Source organism: Heptranchias perlo, chromosome 6 (genome assembly GCF_035084215.1).
Source record: "Heptranchias perlo isolate sHepPer1 chromosome 6, sHepPer1.hap1, whole genome shotgun sequence".
In the NCBI taxonomy this organism is placed as follows: domain Eukaryota; kingdom Metazoa; phylum Chordata; class Chondrichthyes; order Hexanchiformes; family Hexanchidae; genus Heptranchias; species Heptranchias perlo.
Window position 1 is genome coordinate 77,514,841 of NC_090330.1, and position 21,832 is coordinate 77,536,672.

General features: G+C 42.1%; 1 protein-coding gene across 1 annotated transcript in view; it reads left to right on the top strand.

The window, feature by feature from the left end:
* The window catches only part of LOC137323068 (T-cell surface protein tactile-like), a 166,899-nt gene that overhangs the window by 59,142 nt on the left and 85,925 nt on the right, over positions 1-21,832 (top strand). The window contains exons 2-5 of the mRNA XM_067986469.1: positions 5,075-5,425; positions 11,162-11,286; positions 15,385-15,598; positions 21,517-21,581. Coding sequence (XP_067842570.1) covers positions 5,075-5,425; positions 11,162-11,286; positions 15,385-15,598; positions 21,517-21,581 — 755 coding nt within the window. The remainder of the gene's footprint in view (positions 1-5,074; positions 5,426-11,161; positions 11,287-15,384; positions 15,599-21,516; positions 21,582-21,832) is intronic.

Genomic DNA, 21,832 nt, shown 5'->3' on the forward strand with positions numbered 1-21,832 from the left:
TGCCCTTCTATTCCTGTCTCCCTCATGGGCTTCTTTGCTTCTCCTTAAATGCATCTATGATATTTGCCTCAACTATTCCTTGTGGTAGCACATTCCATATTCTTACCACTCTTTGGCTAAAGAATTTTCTCCTGAATTCCCTATTGGATTTATTAGTGATTATTTTCTCTTGATGACTTCTAATTTTGGACTCCCCCACAAGTGGAAACATTTTCTTTACGTCTTCCCTATCAAGCCCTTTCATTATCTAAAAGACCTCTCTCAGGTCACCCCTCAGCCTTCTCTTTTCAATTATACGCCTCTAGAAATGAACCATAATGCTTTATTTGTCTTTTTGTGGCCTTATTACCTGCATCGATACTTTTAGTGATTTGTGTATCTTTGTTCCTCTGTCCCGTTTAGGCTCTTATTATCCAAGTAGTATGTGGCCACCTTATTCTTCCTGCCAAAATGCACCACCTCACACTTATCTATATTGAAATTAATTTGCGAAATACCCACCCATTCTGCAAATTTACTAATGTTCTCTTGCATTCTTCCTTTGCATTAACTATACCTCCCAATTTGATGTCCTTCGCAAATTTTGAAATTGTACTTCGGATTCCCGATTCCAAATCGTTAATGTAAATTATGAATAATGTGGTCCCAGCACCGATCCCTGTGGAACACCACATTCTACCTTTTTCCAGTCTGAGGAGCTACCCTTAATCCCTATTCTCTGTTTTCTGTTTTGTAGCCAACTTGCTATCTATTCTGCTACCTGTCCCATGACTCCACACGCTCTGACCTTAGTCATGAGTTTACAATATCGAAGGCTTTTTGAAAATCCAAATATATTGCATCTACTACTTTACCTCTGTCTACTCTTTCTGTTATTTCTTCAAAGAATTCAATAATCACAAAATCATAGAAAGTTACAGCACAGAAGGAAGCCGTATGGCCCAATGTGCCTGTGCCGGCCGAATAAGAGCTATCCAACCTAATCCTACTTTCCAGCTCTTGGTCTGTAACCTTGTAGGTTACGGCACTTCAAGTGCGCATCCAAGTACTTTTTAAATACGTTGACGGTTTCTGCCCCACCACCCTCTGGGTGAAAAAAATTATCTACTTTCAAAGATGTATGACTCTATGACTCTATGTTAATCCACTTAATACTTCCTCTCCCACTATGTTTATCCCATCCAATATTTCACACTCCTCCTCCTTAACTATAATGTTTGCATCATCCCTCTCTTTAGTGAAGACAGACGCAAAGTATTCATTAAGAACCATACCAACATCTTTCGCCTCCAAACACAGGTTACCTTTTGGTCTCTTTACTCTTGAAGTCAAAGTTCAACTGACAGCATTAAACGGTGCTGTTAACAGTAAAAATGTTAGTATTAAAATTCTTAAACAGAATATGGAACCTTAAAATAGAACAGGCTGCCAGCCCAGATGATATCCACCCGAGGGCTCTTAAAGAAATGAGACAGGAGCTATGTGAGCTCCTTGCCCTTATGGGACTGAAAGTCGATAAATCCCCAGGACCTGATAATCTGCATCCCAGAGTACTAAAAGAGGTAGCCATGGAAATAATGGATGCATTAGTTGTCATCTTCCAAAATTCTATAGATTATGGAACAGTTCCTGCAGATTGGAGGGTGGCAAATGTAACCCCACTATTTAAAAAAAGGAGAGAGAGAGAAAGCAGGGAATATGGACTGGTTAGCCTAACATCAGCAGTAGGGAAAATGCTAGAGTCTATTATAAAGGATGTGATAATAGGACACTTAGAAAATATCAACGGGATTAAACAAAGTTAACATCGATTTATGAAAGGGAAATCATGTTTGACAAACCTACTGGAGTTTTTGAGGATGTAATTGGTAGAATAAATAAGGGAGAACCTGTGGATGTGGTTTATTTGGATTTTCAGAAGGTCTTTTGATAAAGTCCCACACAAGAGATTAGTGTGCAAAATTAAATCAAATAGGATTGGCGGTAATAGACTGGCATGGATTGAAAATTGGTTAACTGACAGGAATCAGAGAGTAGGAATAAATGGGTCTTTTTCAGGGTGGCAGGCAGTAACGAGTGGGGTACCGCAGGGATCAGTGCTTGGGCCCCAGCTATTCACAATATATATCAATGATTCGGATGAGAGAACCAAATGTAATATTTCTAAGTTTACTGACAACACAAAACTAGGTGGGATCGTGAGTTGTGAGGAGGATGCAAAAAGGCTTCAAGGCGATTTAGACAGGTTGAGTGAGTGGGCAAATACATGGCAGATGCAGTATAATGTGGATAAATATGAAGTTATCCACTTCGGAAGGAAAAACAGAAAGGCAGAGTATTATTTAAATGGTGATAGATTGGGAAATGTTGATGTACAAAGGGACCTGGGTGTCCTTGTACACCAGTCACTGAAAGTAAACATGCAGGTGCAGCAAGCAGTTAGGAAGACAAATGGTATGTTGGCCTTCATTGCAAGAGGATTTGAGTACAGGAGCAAGGATGTCTTATTGCAGTTATACAGGGCCTTGGTGAGACCACACCTGGAGTATTGTGTGCAGTTTTGGTCTCTTTACCTAATAAAGGATATACTTGCCATAGAGGGGGGGGGCGGTGGCAGTGAAGGTTCACCAGACTGATTCCTGGGATGGGAAGGACTGTCGTATGAGGAGAGATTGGGTCGACTCAGCCTGTATTCACTCGAGTTTAGAAGAATGAGAGGGGATCTCATTGAAACATATAAAATTCTGACAGGGCCGGACACTTTGGATGCAGGGAGGATGTTTCCCCTGACTGGGGGGTCCAGAATGAGGGGTCACAGTCTCAGGATACGGGGTAGGACATTTAGGACTGAGATGAGGAAAAATTTCTTCACTCAGGGGGTGGTGAACCTGTGGAATTCTCTACCACAGAAGGCTGTGACGGCCAAGTCACTGAATATATTTAAGATAGATTTCTAGACACAAAAGGCACAAGAGATATGGGGAGAGAGCGGGAATATGGTATTGAGATAGAAGATCAGCCATGATCATATTGAATGGCGGAGTAGGCTCGAAGGGCTGAATGGCCTACACGTGCTCCTATTAATAGCTCACTAGAGTTGGGGATTTTTCCCTCAAACTGGAAGGATGCAAACGTTCCAATTTTAAAAAAGGGTGATAAGACACAATTGGGTAACTATAGGCCCTTTAGAAACACACCTGTATGACCACTTAGATAGAGAAAGTGTTGTCAGGGACATTCAACACAGCTTCTGGAAAAGAAAGTCACATCTTACGAATTTGATTGAATTTTTTGAAGAAGTCACCAGGTTAGTAGATGAGGGTAACCCAGTAGATATTGTCTACCTGGACTTTCAGGTGGCTTTGTGAAGGTACCTCACAAGAGGCTTCTCTGCAAGATAGAATCTTTTGGAAATAGTGGTACTCTGCTCTGCTGGATTGAAAATTGGCTGAATATCTGTAGGCAGAAAATTGTTGTGAATGGATTTGGATCTGCTTACCACTGGTTACAGTGATGTCCTTTAGGGATCGGTGTTAGGACCTATGTCATTTACTATTTTCATTAATGACCTCGATGTAGGTGCTCGGGGGAATGTTTTGCAACTTGTGGACAATACTGCAATATGTGCGAGAGTTAGGACTGTAGAGGATGTTCAACTATTGAAAGCAAACCTCAATTTGTTGGGGAAATGGGCCCGTGTTTGGCAAATTATGTTTAAGTTAGAAAAATGTAGTGTTCTGCACGTGGACAGGTCTAATGCTAAATATACATTCACCCTACAAGGAACATAATTGAACCCAGTGGTGAAAGAAAATGATCTGGGTGTTATGGTGCATCTCTCTCTCAAGACCAATGCCATGTAGCTATAAATAAAGCAAACAGGGTTCTAGGTTGTGCTCACAGGACAATTCACCATAAAATAAAGCATACAATTTTGTCCTTGTACAAGACCTTTGTTAGGCTTCATTTAGAATGCTGTGCCCCAATTTTGGTCTCCTCACATGGTAGAGGACATTGAGGTTTTGGAAAGTGTGCAGAGGAGGCATCATAACTATATGGGACAGGCTACATGGACCAGTTGGTCTTTTCCTGTCAGCCATTTCCGTATGTATGTAAGCCGGTGGAATATGCGAACCAACTGCCCAAAAGGTGCTGTGAGAGGCTTGGTTTATTTTATGGGTGGGCCTCATTTAAATGCAGCAAATGAGCATCCTGCCCAAAACAGGCATCCAGAGGCAGCTGACTGGCTTCTGGCTGGCTAATATCTGAGCCGCCTGGCCAGCATTCAGGTAAGTTATAGGGGGCGGGAGGGTTTTTCAAACATGGAAGGGGGGTAACCTAGGGTGGCAGCAGCCCAAACTTTCTTTGTGGGCTGTGGAGAAGATAAGTTTCGTACTTAACTTTCGGGGCCTCCACTTCTGCTCTGACTACTTCCACTGAGTGAATGTTCACAGAGGACGCCCCACTCAGTCGCCATTAAAATGGCTTTGGGGTTCTATCTATCAGGACCCCAATTCCTATATATTTACGAGACAAATACCTGAGTTAGATGGCCACTTCAACCGTTCAGGAAAACAGCAGCGTAGAAAAGGCCGCAGGGCAAAAACAGCAAGTGCTCCACTTTCATTTTGACTCCTGGTTTCCGCCAGGCAGTTGGAGTTAAAATTCACCCCTAATGTTTCATTGCACCGGCACAAAATTTTGGATTTTTTTTTTTCTCTGTCCAAGTCCTCAATTCAAAGAAGTAACTTCTTTCAGATTCATTGCAGGTAATGGAATGCATCTTTCTGCAAATGGTTTGATGTTATAGTGTCTTTGTTTCAGTATTGTCAGTCATATTAGGGCAGGAGGATACACTTCTTTGGACCAAGCTGTAGGAAGCATTAGTAGCTTTCAGAGTTACACTGACTCTTTTTCCATAATGATTGCAAACTGACTCTATTAGACTCTGATCTTTTCATGTGACAAACAATTGTTCATGATGTTTCAACCCAATCAAAAAGAACCTGCTTCTATAGAGATCTTGGTTATTGCAGCTTCTTTGATTCTGTACTTATATCTTTTGTTCTTTTAGCTTTCCAAGGACTCAGCATTAATCATGATCCAAACGTTACTGCATCACCTGGTGAGAATATCACTTTAAAATGCAGCCTGTCAGGAGGAAAAAGTACTTCAGTTGTGCAGATTCAATGGAGCAAAGAAATCGGAGATCACTCAGGCATGGTTATACTTGCTAATCGCTTTTTAGGCATCAGTCGCTCTATGGAGTCTGTTGAGTTTGAATCCAAGTCACCAAACAATGGAACAGGAAACATTCGTATCACGAACGTACAAGCATCTGACTCTGGAACATATACGTGTTCATTAGTCACTTTTCCAAATGGAAGCCTAAAGGTGTCAATCATTCTCACTGTTATCGATAAAGGTAAGGCCCTCAATTTATATAACTAACTATTACTTCTCAGTGTAGACTTTACATTCATGCAAAAGATTGTTCAATACAAATAATGTGCAACATTAATTATTTTTCTGAATTTCAAGAATATTGATTGAGGTTTGATAGATTGTGAGATGAAACAATGGGGCGGATTTTCCTCGCCCTCATTCGTCATAGGATCATTGAATGATACAGCATTAAAGGAGGCCATTCGGCCCATCGTGCCTGTGCCAATTCTTTGAACAAGCTATCCAATTAGTACCACTCCCCTGTCCTTTCCCTTTATCCCTGTAAATTTTTCCCCTTCAACTATTTATTCAATTCCCTTTTGAATGTTATTATTGAAACTGCTTTTATCACCCTTTCAAGCAGCACATTCCCGAGCATAACAAGGTGCTGTGTAAAAAAATTTTTCTGCATCTCACCTCTAGTGTCTGTTCACCCTAGCCCGGCATCTCTCCCAGCTCTGTTTCCCTATCTCCTCTCCAGACTCCAGGCAACCAGCCGTTCCTGTTCCAGTCACCCTGAAACGAGGTGGTGATGTCACCGAGCCTAAGGCTTCTCTGCAGCGGCAGCTGTGACATCACGAAGCTGCGACAGGAAATTTAAAGCGCAAATATGTTCAACCTCATCTCTGATCATAAGATGGCTTTATACAACTTAAGCCTATCATTCCAGACGCCACATTAACTAACCAATCTGCATCTCGCCTCAAAGACATGAACAAGGCTGGAAATTTTCTCTGTGAGGAATTGTGGCTATTCATGATTGTCTATCTGCTCAGTCACTGTAAATTGGTACACTATGTATGGGCCATGTAGATAATTAAATTTTGCCTGCGATGAAGAACGTTCTTCATCTCAAGAGTTTTGTTTGATGTCAGACATTGAATGACAGCCAGACAGAGAAATCAGATCTTGAACAACGTTTACAAAGTGAAGAGAAATTATGGTTCAAACAGTGAAATGGAAAAGTAAATTAGAGTAAGAATTTTATGGTGCGGAAATTGTAATGAAAAGGAACAAAGAGCAGCAGCGGTTTGTCAGCAGATAATTGCTGATCTTCAGTTTCAAACATGGATAGTCTTGTCTAAGCAATCAAATTTTATTAGCATTGTAATTAATTTGGCTGGAACAGAGACAAAATTATGTGTATTGAGTTGAAGCAGGTTTCTGCTGATTGATTAGGTGGTTTTCATTGTTGCTTATGGGATAAACAATAGGAAATGAACACTCAAATTTTCCACTTTAGGAAAGTAGCTGTGTCATTAAATCAGGAGTGTCTTTCTATTCAGACATGTGGAAAGTGACCCGTGAAAGTAGAATTTTCATTATAACTGAGTTCCATATGTTCCTTCTTGTGCCAGAAAATGTCAGTTTATTTAACTTGAAACAATAGGGATGATTTTAACTCGGTCCGTCGAGCAGAAAAGGGGCAGTAGCAGCCATAAAATCTGACTGCCGCAATTACTGCCATGATCCCGCTCAGGTCCTGCCTGTAGCCATTTTGTCCAGGGCCTTTACAAGGGCTGCCCAGCTGCCTGCATGGATCAGATGGGAGTCTCATTAAAATTATGCAAATCGCAGTCCTACAATGTACACAGGAGCCCAATTGCAAATTTGAAATTCAAGAGGGCCACTCACAAACCGGCCAAAGAAATATTTAATTTTTTTGGTGGGGCCAGAAGGAGCTGCAGTGCTCCTCCTGAGCCCACAAAAAAAAAATCTGGGCTGCTGCCAGCCATCTGAAGCCCACATCCCCCCCAGGATCACCTCCCCAATCCCACTATTGGCTGGCTCAGCGTGGGAGCTGGCCAATTTCCTTCCCTCCCGGAACCGGTGAGCTGCAGCAGGGCGCCGTTTGGCGCACACTGCTCACCAGCAGAATGGAAATTGAGGCCCAGATCTCTAAATGGTTCCGGCCTGCCAGCAAGAATAGGTGCACAGAGAGCGCGCTCTACCCCATCACCTGCCCACCTGCCTTCATGTCTATAAATAAGCAATTGTTTGCATTAAAAGTTAACCGTGTAGTGTCAGGAGATTTAACATACATGTAGGCCACACCAGGTAAGGGTGGCAGGTTCCCTTCCTAGAAGGACAGTAGTGAAGCAATTGGGTTTTTACAACAGTCCAGCAGCTTTCATGGTGACTTTGTGGTGCCAGTCCACAACTTACCAGATTTGTTGAATTCAATTTCACGATTGCCATAGTGGGATTTGAACTTCTCTGGGTTGCTAGTCTAGTACCATAACCACTACACTACCATATCCAAGACAAAATATCAGTACAAACAATGGTGACATATTCATCTTATGTCAAGTAGTCTCTGATAGAAAGTTTGTTAAAAAACAATCCCTGAACATTTGTGGACCGAAATGTCAATTAAAGAAAGCCCCTGGGGAGATGGTAACATCTGAGGGACCACTTAAGGTACTGGTTTTCCCAGAAACATTCCTATTATAAACTACTTTCCTCTTGACAGGATCTCTTGTAACTATTTTGTAGTTCATCAGCAGCTAGGTAATCCAGTCATTGCGCAGGGCTGAGGAACTGGATCAATAAGAGTTCAGTGTTCACTCGGATCAAATCAAGCTGACTTCTGGCTATTTTTCACGGTCAGCTAATTTAAATAACTATTTCAAGGATGGGAAATTATAGTTACAAGGACAGTTTTCACTGGAGTAGAGAAGACCAAGAGGTGATTTAGTAGAGGTTTGTAAATTTATGAAGCGTTTTGATAGAGCAAATAGGAAAAGATTAGTTCCTCCAATTGAGGAGTCAATGATAAGGGGTCATAAATTTAAAGTTGTTTAAAGGAGAGAGTTTCGGAGAATTTTTTTTAATGGAGAGTGTTGCTCGAATATGTGCAGTTGCATCTATGGGGAGAGAGCAAGACAATGGGATTAGTCTTGGATTACATGAGAGGGTTTTTAAAGGAGGAAAGGGAGGTGGAAAGATGGAGAGGCTTAGGGGAATAACCCCACTGTAGTCCTATTGTCAACAGTGGGGTTAAGGGAGGGGTGATGCCCAAAAGACCTGGGTTAGAGAAATGGAGTGTTCAGGGGATATAGGGCGCGAGGTGTATTGCAGAGATTAGGGTGAGGACGCGGGGGGAGTTGGGCACGGAGGGATTTAAAGACAAGGAAGAGGATTTTAAATTTAGCGCATTGGTGGGAGGGAAGCCAACGTAGGTTAGTGAGGACAGAGGTGATGGGTGAGTAGGATTTGGTGCGGGACAGGATGCGTGAAGCTGAGTTTTGAATACATTGGCATTTATGGAGGGTGAAGGATGCAAGGCTAGTAGAAGAACAGTGGAGTTTTAGGGGGTGATTTTAAACCCCAAGAACGGGTGGGTTGGGGGCAGGTGGGAGTTGAAAATAGTTGTTTTTTGGGTCACGACTGCTTATTTCCGGGTTTAATGTTGGTGCGTAAAAGTACAGGCTTCCCACTGGGAATGCAAAGTCGGAAAATTTTGCGGTTGCGACCCAAAAAAACAACTATTTTCAACTTCCAACCCACCCATTCTTGGGGTTTAAAATCACCCCCGTTGAGTCCGGAGGTGATGAAGGTGCCCATGAAGGTTTCAATGTGTGAGGGACTGCACTGGGGGCAGAGGTGGGCAATGTACCCCCGGCCCATTGCCAATATCCCTCTATAATCAGCTCGAAGAAACGTGTGAGAGCTGCACCGATAACATGAATAACATGAGTTTTTTTTGTTCCCTCTGATCTCTGATCAGCACTACTCCTGATTGTTTGGCTGAGATCTTGAACAGAACTGAAATTTTACAGTAATGCTGCACCTGTACTTTGCTCCCATTTTCCCATAAACTGGCACCTCAATATATTGCACCACAACTTTAGCTTGGTACAAATAATGTATAACTAGTAAATTATGTTGTGTGCCATGAATGTAAGTTGTTTTAAATATACAAGATAGCAACACAATTTGAAGTAAGAATTCAGAAACTGACACATCAATAATTAAGCCAGCCTGATTTTCTGTCCATTAATTTAAATGTGTGGAAAGTCAGATGGGCTGCATTACAGGCATGTGATCCTTCCCTCCCCATCTTCCCCTGTATGTTGCACCCAGTTGATTCTTTTTGCCCAAATGCAGTAAGATGAAAACCTGCCCACATATTCTACATGTTGTATGTATAGTAGTAAATTGCCTGTGACGTTGCTCACTGTCAGTTGATGAATATAAATTGTTTTAACATTCAAGATGGCGATGGAGTTGGAAGAAAGATTTCAGAAACTGACTCCGCAGAGCTACCTAGTGGAGACAGCCTACAACTATATTGTTACAAGGAACTGTTTACATACAGGATTACCATTCTAAATGTTTACATAGGCAGTTTCAATATTAAATGTTGACATAAAAACGTCCCAAAATGATGACAACAGAAATTTTGTGCATACACAGGATTTTTAATAATCTATATAGCTTTTCAAATTGATCAAGATAGCCACAACAAATACTTGCTATAATAAGGAACTCACAATTTTTAAAAAAAATGTTTTCTCCCCTCAAAGATAAGTAGAGATGAAATAGGCCAAATGAGCCTTCATCCGTCCATTAAAACCTAAGGTCTCACATTTTCTTCTCTGAAGGTGATAACTTAAGCCAGGGTAAAGTTCCACAGGCAGCAGTCATCCACTGGTACCTACCCCAAGTGCACATATTTCACATTTGGACGTAGGCAGAGAAGGTCAGCAGCAAGTTTGACTGCGGGAAACATCACAGTCGAGCCTGTTGCTGTTGTCACCTGATGTCCACCTGCCTGCCCTGTCCAGCAGTGCCAACTGTTAGCAATCACAACGCGCAGAGCAGTTACCCAATGAACCATTCCACTGGGGAGCCAATTACATTAAAAAAAGTGATTTAATTCTGAAAGTCAACTTCAGCTTTGTTCAGTGGGTTTAACAATGAAAATATTGGTACATATTCCTTTGACAAAGAAAGAAATGAAAATAATTGCACTGGGCTCATGCTTTTAATTGCTAAAATGTCTTAAGTTTTCAGGGACAATCTCACAGAAAACAGTCACGAGTTCATTTTTTAAAAATTAAGTAATCAAAGTTTTTTCTGAGCAAGCAGATAGCTGGGTTTGAATCCAATGCAGGTTGATGGGATGAAAGTGAGGACGAGTTGGGGTATCCTCCAATCAGCTCCTCATGGATGTAAACTCACAGCATAAAAAGGACAGTAATTTACAACTACCCAGCACAAGTGTGGCTGATGTGAGATATAGAAAAAATCACAATGGTGTTGGAAGGGGAGAGCTCCATTAAGGTTGAGTTCAGGGTTCATGGTTGGGAGAGAGTAAGGAAGCTTGACTCTGTGCCTTGTCGTTTTTGATGCTGATACTAGGTGCAACTAGTGGAAAAATACTTCACTGCCAACAGGATGATCAATGCAAAACTCCATCCCCCCACACTGCGTGCAAGCACATATACGCACATGCACACACACACGTGCACACATACATATACATGCATGTTGCACACACAAATGCTCAGTTGCATGCACATGTACACACACAAATAAACATAATAATCTTCTTTAATGAAAAGTGTAGTGAAGTTGCTTTGAAAAGCTCAGTGTTTCAGGTTTTTGGTTGAATGTTTAATAAACTGAGCAAATGTACATTTTTACCATAGTTACAGTTTTGTTTTTAAAGTCATTTCTGCACACTTATTAATTGTGGATTTTCCCTCAGCTGATTTACAGGAGGATGCAGTGGAATCACCAATCGTACTTGAAGTAATGCTGAACAGCACAATACTAATCCCCTGTGGCCCCACTGCTGCTGCCAAGCAAGGTTTTACATTGGAGTGGTTTACAGTATGTAACTGCTCTTATCAATTCTCAACCATACATAGTATTGAATAAATGTTACATTGTGTTTTTAGTTACATTGCCAATGCTCCCTGCTTTGTTCTGCTTTAACTGTTTCATGTAATGGCTCCAGTAACTGTACGAGCTGGGTTGACGAACAGTGGTTGACTGTACATTAAATGTGTACGGTGCTTATATTAAAACAAGGCGACAAGGGTATCTGGTGTAGAAGTGGCCCTTTGATATCACTCAAGGCTATTGGTTCAGATCCAGTACAGGCACCAGCAGTAGACAGACTCCAGGATAAATGTCTCTGACTAATTCAATATGTTCATAAATTTACAAGAGAACATTGGAGTACTGTTACATAAAAATTGGTACAAAGCCAGACGAACCAATTTAAAGCCATTTAAAAGGTGCACATGGAAATGGTAAATTTTCTGCTGCTTGTCCCAGTGCATTGCCATGGGAGTGCATTGTGGGAAATGGCGTGCATGCAGTCCATTAATTAATATTAATAGACAGAAAATCTTGGGCACTGTGTGCACAATTCCCTCCCCCACCCTCAACCCCCAGCACATGCACCCTCTGGGCAAAGCTCTGTGCCAGGAGCGCACAATTGGTAAATTTCCTTTAAGTGTTAAAAATATACTTGACTGCTTAAAGAATTAAAGATTTCTGTAATATTGATTTACTTTTTCATTATGTGACCTTCAATGACAGGCCAACTTTGGCTCTGTCACGCGTAAAGTGGTTGTTCCCCACCTGACTTTTACATTTCACTGGCACCATTTGTCTTGTACACGAAGGAAAAATAGCTGGCATTTCCTGAGATATGAAGTATCTGGAATTTGAAAATAAAAGATATGAATTAAATCAGACTATAATGCTCTAAAGCTAAATAGGGGAAATTGATTTCCTTTTGTATCGCTAGATATTATTCAGTGGGGGATGGGCTGTTCAGCTTATTCTAGCCCATATGGTGGGATCTCTCCATCAACTAGAAGGTTCTTTACTAAAACCAGTTTGGCTTGTCTGAAACCAGTTTCTGTTGGAAGCTCATCCATGGTATAAAGCATCTCATCATTTATCATTAATTCACACTAAGTTGACACACTTTCTGAGAGAGAAAATGAAAAAGATTATGCTCGTACGGAAAGGTGGTCTTGTAAACTCAGGAGTACAAGCAACATTATTAGTGCAAATTTTAATTCATGATTATTCAAATCAAATAACTCTTTGGATCTATACTGCTTTATGATCCAATTATTTTTGGTCTGGATGCTCTTTGGATTCAGTCCATGACTCTGTTCCTATTTGCAAAGTTTCTACATGCTTTGATCATTATACTCCAACCACCATGGAGGTATGTCTGACTTTTTAGGAGACCATGACATCATCAACTGACCTTCCTCATTCTGGATGCCTCTGGACTGCAATGTTCAGTTGATTTTCTTCTGCTGCCATAACCAGTTAACCAGTTGCATCACATCTGCTCCATGACAAGTGAATGTTGCAGTTTTAGTTCACTGTAAAATAATAAAGTTCACTTTAAAATAATGGATATTATCACACAAACTACAGACTAAAGTCGCTGAAACATTACTCATAATAATCGGCATGTATTGAACGTATATGATACTTGTATACATATAACATAAATGAAAATAGAATCTCCGAAATGGGTTAATTACCCTTAGAACAACTTCTTATTTAATTTAAGTATTTGTCAATCTGATGATCAAAGTTCTTGATACTGTGCTATAAATTTCATCTATCTCCACTTCAACTCAAAGCTTAGAACTTCATGATCTGTCCTGACCGACAGTTTTTGAGAGTGCTCCTCTAGTGTCTCAAAGCTCCAGCTTGTAGCTTATTACATGTCAAAAAATAGTTTTGGAAACTTTCATCCAACAAATTAAGCATTGCTTCATACATAAATCTGATTTAAAATAGGGCTTCAAAAAATTCACATCCTATTTTAAAGGACATTAACAGACATATAGGGGCAGATTTTTCTGTTCAAGCTCCTGCGGTTATTGCATCACCTGGGTGTGATGAATACCGGAAAATCAGGTGGGGAATTTGGACAGGAAGTCAGGCAGGCTTCATTACCAACATGCATGCTTCTCTACTTGATTTTCCTGTTTTCGCTTCACTCAGGTGATCTAACAGCCCCAGGTGCAATAACAGGAAAATTTGCCGCATAAACACTTTACATTGTCCATCATCATGGAATAAGTCATGGACCAAAAATCTGCAAGCGTTCCGGTGGACTCTTGCAGTAATTTTGGCTGGAATCCAACAGAGCAGCCACAAAACACAGCCAGAACTTGGATACACCGGGTCCCAGCCCTACATTGCCAATTCCTCTATGGCTTTGTGGGAGTGGAGTTCTGACCATCCCTATAAGAGTATTGACATAAGAGGGGGAAGGGGGTGCTGGCCTGGCAGCAGAGACTTTCTAAGTCGGGAGTTTTCACACTCCAGTCCTCAGTTGGGAAACACAGTCATGTCAGTGGAGGTATGCCTGGTCTCCCCAGGTGCCCCTCCCTGATACTTGGTTGAAGTGAGGCCAACTTGGGGGTCTAGGCCGATATCAGGGCCTGCACTCCCTAAGATCAGGGTCCCTCCTGACCAAATGTGCTCTCAACCTACCAAAGGCTCACTCCATGTAGCCTCAATTGACCCTAGTTATAAGAATCATCCCTTATGGCTTATCTGAGGACAGGGTTTGAGACCCCTCATATGCAAAGATGAACCTTCCAGGTTTAACAGCATAATAACTCAGACAGGATAACTTATTATGACAACTGCAATCACTTTGATCCAAACTCAAGAGACTCTTCTCAGGAACACACAGCAGTACTTGGTGGGGGCGATGAATTTCCTTGAAGGTTCTCCTGCTCATCAGCCGTAAGAGGGAATCCCTGTAAAAATAGCGTTAGGAGCATTTATGTGACAGAACTATACAATTACCTTTCCTTGAAAAGAACACACAAATGGCAGAGTATTGATGTGCTCCCACCACTGTCCTGGCTAAAATCAGCTAATTTAGCATAAGGATTAAACTTCCTGATCTGTATGGTTCAGTGTAACACTATGATGTCCTATCCTATGAGTCATGTGTTTGTCCATCATTTACCCCATGAAATGACTCAGATCAAGACGTACTTTCAGGAGCTCCTAGACAGTTAATGTTTTTTATCCCTTGGGCAGTGAATTCCTTGGCAGCTTTCTCAGAATTTTCTGACTTATGCAATAAACTTAGAAACCAGTCTCATGACCAATTGTTGACTCCTTCCCTGTGGATTAGCTTACCTTCATTTACAGGGGTAATTGAGGTGATTGTAAATTTTAAATAGTCATATGTTATAGATATTGGAGTTAGAAAAAAATTAAAAACCATTGTTTAATTTACCTTTTTTGTTCTTGGGAGTGGGCTATGCTGGCAATACTGGGCTATGCTGGCAATACTGGGCTATGCTGGCAATACTGGGCTATGCTGGCAATACTGGGCTATGCTGGTGGGCCTTCTCCTTGAAGTGCTGAAGTCCATGTGGTGATGGTGTTCTCATGATGGTGTTAGGTAGGGAATTCCAGGATAATGAACCAGTGACAATGAAGGAACAGCCAAGTCAGGATGGGGTGTGGTCTGGAGGAGAACTTGAGGCAAATATATTCCCACAAGATTGCTGCTCTTATAAATGCTTATTTTAACAAGCACTGATCCCACTGCCAATTTTAAGGTGATGGGTCGAAAGATGACATCATACTGACATGGTTAGAAGGAATACATTGTCCATGTAGAAGTAGTGTGAAAGGAAAGATCATGTGGCTCCATCCCATTTGTCTTTAAAGGGACAGGTGTCTTGATTTTCACTCATAGGATGATGACTACTACAAGTCAAAAGGAGTATAATCTATGTGTTGCTTGACTCCAAAAGGCCACATTATGGAAAGGGTCTGGTGTATTAGTATTGATGTGCTTTCATTTTGCATAGGAAAATTACAAAATCCTTAGTGAAGGATAATGATTTTTCTGATAGTTAACAGAACAAATTTGATTTAACTCTTGTATATTTTTCTTCTCTATTTTAATAGAAAAAGAATGGAATTTTAGAGAAACTTATACATGCAAATAGTCTTGTATCTGAAATCAATAATTCCAGCCAATACAAAGATAGAATCCACCTGGGAATGAACTATAGTTTGTATATTAATTCTATCCTGGCAGTGGATGATGGCGATTTCATCTGTCAGGTGGTGACATCGCACGGCTCAGGGACCAACATCACAACTAAAGTCAATGTATTTGGTAAGTCCTGTGTGAAATAAAATATTTGAAAATGTATTAAAAATATTGCAATGGTAAGTGATCTATTACTGAGTTTGAAATTGATTCAGAAAACATATTTGTGACTTAATGATGGTGTTTTGGGACTAGTTTGCCGTTGTGTAGCCCTTAGGAGACATTTTCGATGACTCTGCTCCTGGAATCTTGCTTGATGGAATTGAGTGTTGAGATCAGTACACGTGATTCATGGCATTCCCGATTTTTCAGGATTAACTGGAAAAACGGGAGCACCGCAAATCAGGTGCACTAACCTCCATGCCCAATCCTCCTCGCTGTGCTCTTGTTGAGCAAGACTTGACCCCAGTAACAAAAATTACTGGGTACGGTGGTGTATGTCACTGAACTAGTAATCCAGAGAACATGAGTTCAAGTTCCACCATGGCAGTTTGAATTCAGTTTAAGAAATCTGGAAATAAAAAGCTGCTATCAGTAAAAGTGACCATGTAGCTGTCGGATTGTCATAAAAAGCTGACTGGTTCACTAATGGGCTTTAGAAAAGGAAATCTGCTGCCCTTACCTGGTCTGGCGCATGTGTGACTCCAGTCCCACACCAACGTGGTTGACTCTTAATTGCCTCTGAAGTTGCCTAGCAAGCCATTCAGTTGAATCAAACTCAGGGCAACTAGGAATGAACAATAAATGCTGGCCTTGCCAGTGATGACCACATCCTGAGGAATATTTTTTTTAAAATTTATCTTCTTCTGACATTTGTGCACAGGGACACTTAGCTTTCTCAATGCAATTAAAGGCACACTGTCCAATAACTTCAATCACACAGTTGGTGAGTTCACTGTCCATTGAGACACATGAAGCAGGAAACCTAAGTACATAAGAAATAAGAGCAGGAGTAGGCCATACGGCTCCTTGAGCCTGCTCCGCCATTCATTAAGATCATGGCTGATCTTTGACCTCAACTCCACTTTCCTGCTCGATCTCCAAATCCCTTGATTCCCCTAGAGTCCAAAAATCTATCGATCTCAGCTTTGAATACATTCAACGATTCAGCATTCACTGCCCTCTGGGGCAGAGGATACCAAAGATTCTCAACCCTCTGAGTGAAGAAATTCCTCATCTCAGTCTTAAATGTCCGACCCCTTATCCTGAGGCTATGACCCCTAGTTCTGGACCGTCCAGCCAAGGGAAACAACATCTCAGCATCTACCCTGTCAAGCCCCCTAAGAATCTTGTTTGTTTCAATGAGATCATCTCGCATTCTTCTAAACTCGAGAGAGTATAGGCCCATTCTACCCAATCTCTCATCATAGGACAACCCTCTCATCCCAGGAATATAGAAAGTTCAGAGGGGAAGTGAAAAAGGAAATAAGAGGGGCAAAGAGAGAGCATGCGAATAGACTGATGGCTAACATAAAAGGGAATCTAAAAGTCTTCTATAGCATATAAACAGTAAACAGGTAGTAAGAGGAGGGGTGGGACCGATTAGGGACCAAAGAGGAAATCTACGCATGGAGGCAGAGGGCATGGCTGAGGTACTAAATGAATACTTTGCATCTGTCTTTACCAAGGAAGAAGGTGCTGCCAAATTCACAGTAGAAGAAGAGGTAGCTGAGATACTGGATGGGCTAAAAATTGATAAAGAGGAGGTACCAGAAAGGCTGCTGTACTTAAAGTAGATAAGTCAACTGGTTCGGATGGGATGCATCCTAGGTTGCTGAGGGAAGTAAGGGTGGAAATTGTGGAGGTTCTGGCCATAATCTTCCAAACATCCGTCGATACGGGGGTGGTGTCAGAGGACTGGTAAATTGTAAATGTTACACTCTTGTTCAAAAAAGGGTGTAAGAATAAACCCAGCAACTACAAGCCAGTCAGTTTTACCACGGAGGTTGGGAAACTTTTAGAAACGATAATCCGGAACAAAATTAACAGTCACTTGAACAAGTGTGGATTAATTAAGGAAAGAAGCACAGATTTGTTAAAGGCAAATTGTGTTTAACTAACTTGATTGAGTTTTTTGATGAGGTCACAGAAAGGGTTGATGAGGGCAGTGCGGTTGATGTGGTGTATATGGACTTACACAAGGCATTTGATAAAGTGCCACATAATAGGCTTGTCATCAAAGTTGAAGCCCATGGAATAAAAGGGGCAGTGGCAGCATGGATACGAAATTGACTAAGTGACAGGAAACAGAGAGTAGTGGTGAACGGTTACTTTTCGGACTGGAGGGAGGTGTACAGTGGTGTTCCCAGGGGTCGGTTCTAGGACCACTGCTTTTCTTGATATATATTAATGACTTGGACTTGGGTGTAAAGTGCACAATTTCAAAATTTGCAGATGACACAAAACTTGGAAGTGTAGTGAACAGTGAGGAGGATAGAGATAGACTTCAAGAGGACATAGATAGGCTAGTGGAATGGGCGAACACGTGGCATATTAAATTTAACGCAAAGAAGTGTGAAGTGTTACATTTTGGTAGGAAGAACGAGGAGAGGCAATATAAACTAAATTGTAAATTCTAAAGGGGGTGCAGCAACAGAGAGACCTGGGGCTATATGTGCACAAATCTTTGAAAGTGCCAGGACAGGTCGAGGAAGCGGTTAAAAAAGATACGGGTTCCTGGGCTTTATAAATAGAGGCATAGAGTACAAAAGCAAGGAAGTTATGATGAACCTTTATAGAACACTGGTTTGGCCATAACTGGAATATTGTGCCAAATTCTGGGCAAGGCAATTTCAGAAGGATATGAAGGCCTTAGAGAGGGTACAGAAGAGATTTACTAGAATGGTTCCAGGGATGATGGACTTCAGTTATGTGGATAGACTGGAGAAGCTGGGGTTGTTCTCCTTAGAGCAGAGAAGGTTGAGAGGAGATTTGATAGAGGTATTCAAAATCATGAAGGGTCTAGACAGAATAGATAGAGAGAAACTGTTCCCATTGGTGGAACGGTCAAGAACCAGAGTTCTTAGATTTAAGGTGATTGGCAAAAGATCCAAAGGCGACATGAGGAAAAACTTTTTTACACAGCGAGTGGTTATGATCTGGAATGCGCTACCTGAGGGTGTGGTAGAGGCAGATTCAATTATGGTTTTCAAAAGGGAATTGGATAAGTTCTTGAAGGGAAAAAGTCTGCAGGGCTACAGGGAAAGGGCGGTGCATTGGGACGAGCTGGATTACTCTTCCATAGAGCCGGCATGGACTTGATGGGCCGAATGGCCTCCTTCCATGCTGTAACTTTCTATAATTCTATGATTCTGTGAATCAAATCTAGTGAACCTTTGTTATACTGCCTCTAAGGCAAGTATATTCTTCCTTAGATAAGGAGGCCAAAACTGTGCACACTACTCCAGGTGTGGTCTCACCAAAGCCCTGTACAATTGTAGCAGGACTTCCTTACTCTTTTACTTCAACCCCCTTGCAATAAAGTTCAACATAGCACTTACCTTCCTAATTGCCTGCTGTACCTACATGCTAACTTTCTGTGTTTCTTGCACGAGGACACCCAAATCTCTCTGAATACCAACCTTTAATAGTTCCTCACCATTTAAAAAATATTCTATTTTTCTATTCTTCCCACCAAAGTGAATAACCTCACATTTCCCCACATTATTGCCATCTGCCACCTTATTACCCACTCACTTAACCTGTCTATATCCCTTTGCAGACTCTTTGTGTCCTCCTCACAGCTTACTTTTCCACCTAGTTTTGTATCATCAGCAAACTTGGATGCATTACATTCGGTCCCTTCATATAAGATTGTCAAAAGCTGAGGCCCAAGCACTGATCCTTGCAGCCACCCCACTAGTTACAGCCTGCCAACCTGAAAATTACCCGTTTATCCCTACTCTCTGTTTTCTGTCCATTAACCAAACCCAGTTTCAATTCCTGTTCTCTATTGAGTTATCTGATCACAGCTGAGGGAGGAGCAAGTGGAAGGGGCACTACAATTAACCTCACTGCCTAGACTAAGGAGAGGAAAGATTAGACAGGGTTGGTGCTCCTGATCCCTATCCAGCGACTCCTGCTGGAAAGTCCACTTGTGGACATCAGGGATAGATTTTCACCCACCTGTTATAGAACCCTCCTGATTTTCATTTCATTAATTTCAATGGAATGAAAAATCAGCCGGGTTTCATAAAGGGTGGGTGATCTTCTCCACCAAATAACCATCTAGTCAATGAATACAAAAATCTCCCTCCAGGTGAGGACAGGAATGAACTCAGTTATGATAAGATCATGATCGAAGTTTTAGAGTTGGTTGAGGGATAAATGTTGGCCAGGACAATGGGAGATTTCCCTGCTCTTCTTTGAATAGTGCCATGGAATCTTTTATGTCCAATTGAGCAGGCAAACAGCCTCAGTTTAACCTTTCTTCTGAAAGACAGAGGGCTTGATTTTGACCTCGAGTTGGGAAGGGAGTAGGGGGAACATTTTCGGGTGCGAAACCCAGAAGGTAAGTTGGCGGTGGGATCACGACCTTAATGAGGTCAACAAATTTTACTTCCGGGCTTCGCACTCTGCAGCCAGCTTGATTGACAGGCTGTTGGGCAGGAAGGTCTGCGGTAGCAGGCCGCAAACAGGGATCGGAGGGGGGGAGGGAGGGCTCATGGGCCGGGGAGAAGATCAGATGGGCCGGGAGAAGATTCGATGGGTCAGGGAGAATATTAGATGGCTGGGAGAAGATTGGGGGGTCGGGGAGAAGATCGGGGGGTCAAGGAGAAGATGGGAGGGGGCGGGGAGGACATCGGACGGGCTGAAAGGAGATTGAATGGGCCGGAGAGAAGATCAGGAGGCTGGGGAGCAAATCCCAGGGCTGGGAGGAGGATTGGCGGGTTGGAAAGAAGATTGGGGTACTGGGGAGGACATTGGAGGGCTGTGGAGAAGATCGGGGGGCCGGGACAACATTGGGGGCCGGGGAGGAGATTGGTGGGGTGGAGAGAAGATCCGGAGGATTGGGAGGTGGAGATCAGAGGGGCTGATGCCGGGGCAGATCAGATGTCGCTGGAGGTTGGGTGAAGAGCCAAAGGTAGGTTAGGGGGCACCATCTGGGAGGGTGGGGGTCCATCATTAGGGTGGGGGGGTGTGGTCAGCTGATCGCAGGGGTCCTGTCAACTAGGTGAGCTTGGTGGGCTTGGAAGAAGCACTCCTGCTTCTCCGGGCCCACAAGCAGTACAATAAAGGCATTCACCTCATGGATCTGGCCCTTCTGCCTTCTTTCACCTGACGTGAATCGGAAGTGATGGGAAACCCGAACAGGTAAGGTTCATTTAAATTTTCCAATACACAAAGAATTAAGTACTTCAAATATTTCAATGAGGTACATTGCCCCTTTAAGTATCGCCGCCCCCCCCCGGCTTTAAGTGGGGGCGGGACTTCCTGGTGTCAATTGTGCACATGCATACAAACCTGCCTGGGCTAAACCCAGCTGATCCCACTCCAAAAAGCTATTATTTGTACCTCCCACCTGCTCCCATTCTTGGGGGTTAAAGTTACCCCCAGCGTTCTGACAGTCCAACACTCCCTCAGTACTGCACCGAAGTGTCAACCTAGATGATATGCTTAAATTCTGGAGTGGGGTTTAAGCCCTTAACCTTCTGCCTCAGAGGCAAAAGCTCCACCACTGAACCATGTTGGCACTGGCAACTGTGGTATAAATGCAGCTTCGCAAGGTGTTCAATCTATCTGCATCACTGGGTGTTAATTTTCCGAAGCAGCTTCCTCCAAACTCTGATCCCACACACAGGATACTGTAAGTGGTGTCTTTTAAAGGAACTAAGAATAAATTGACACTTGACATTTGCCTGTTGTTAAGATGTTGCCATGACAATATTCATGTTTGATGTGTGGAATTATAGATTATTTCTACGTTGTATAAGACAGCGACAAATCTCTTTGAAAATATAATTTTTGGAACTTTCATCTTTCAGCTGAACCAACGATTCCACAAATTCATGAGGAATTAGAGTATTTTGGTCTGAATAAGCTACACCTGGCAAGTACTGTAATCTTCTCCAGTAATAAAATCCTGCTGCTTTCATACTTTTTAAGCCTTCCCACAGTTTGCATTTATGTGCATTGCGATTACGCTCCATTGCTGGAGCCTGTGCTTAATAACAAATATTGTGTTTTATAACTTTGTGGAAGCTTTGTTAATCAGAAAGATCCAGGGTTTTCTCTAAACACACACACGTATACAGACATACACACACACATGTACACACACATATACACTGCAGCAGCAGC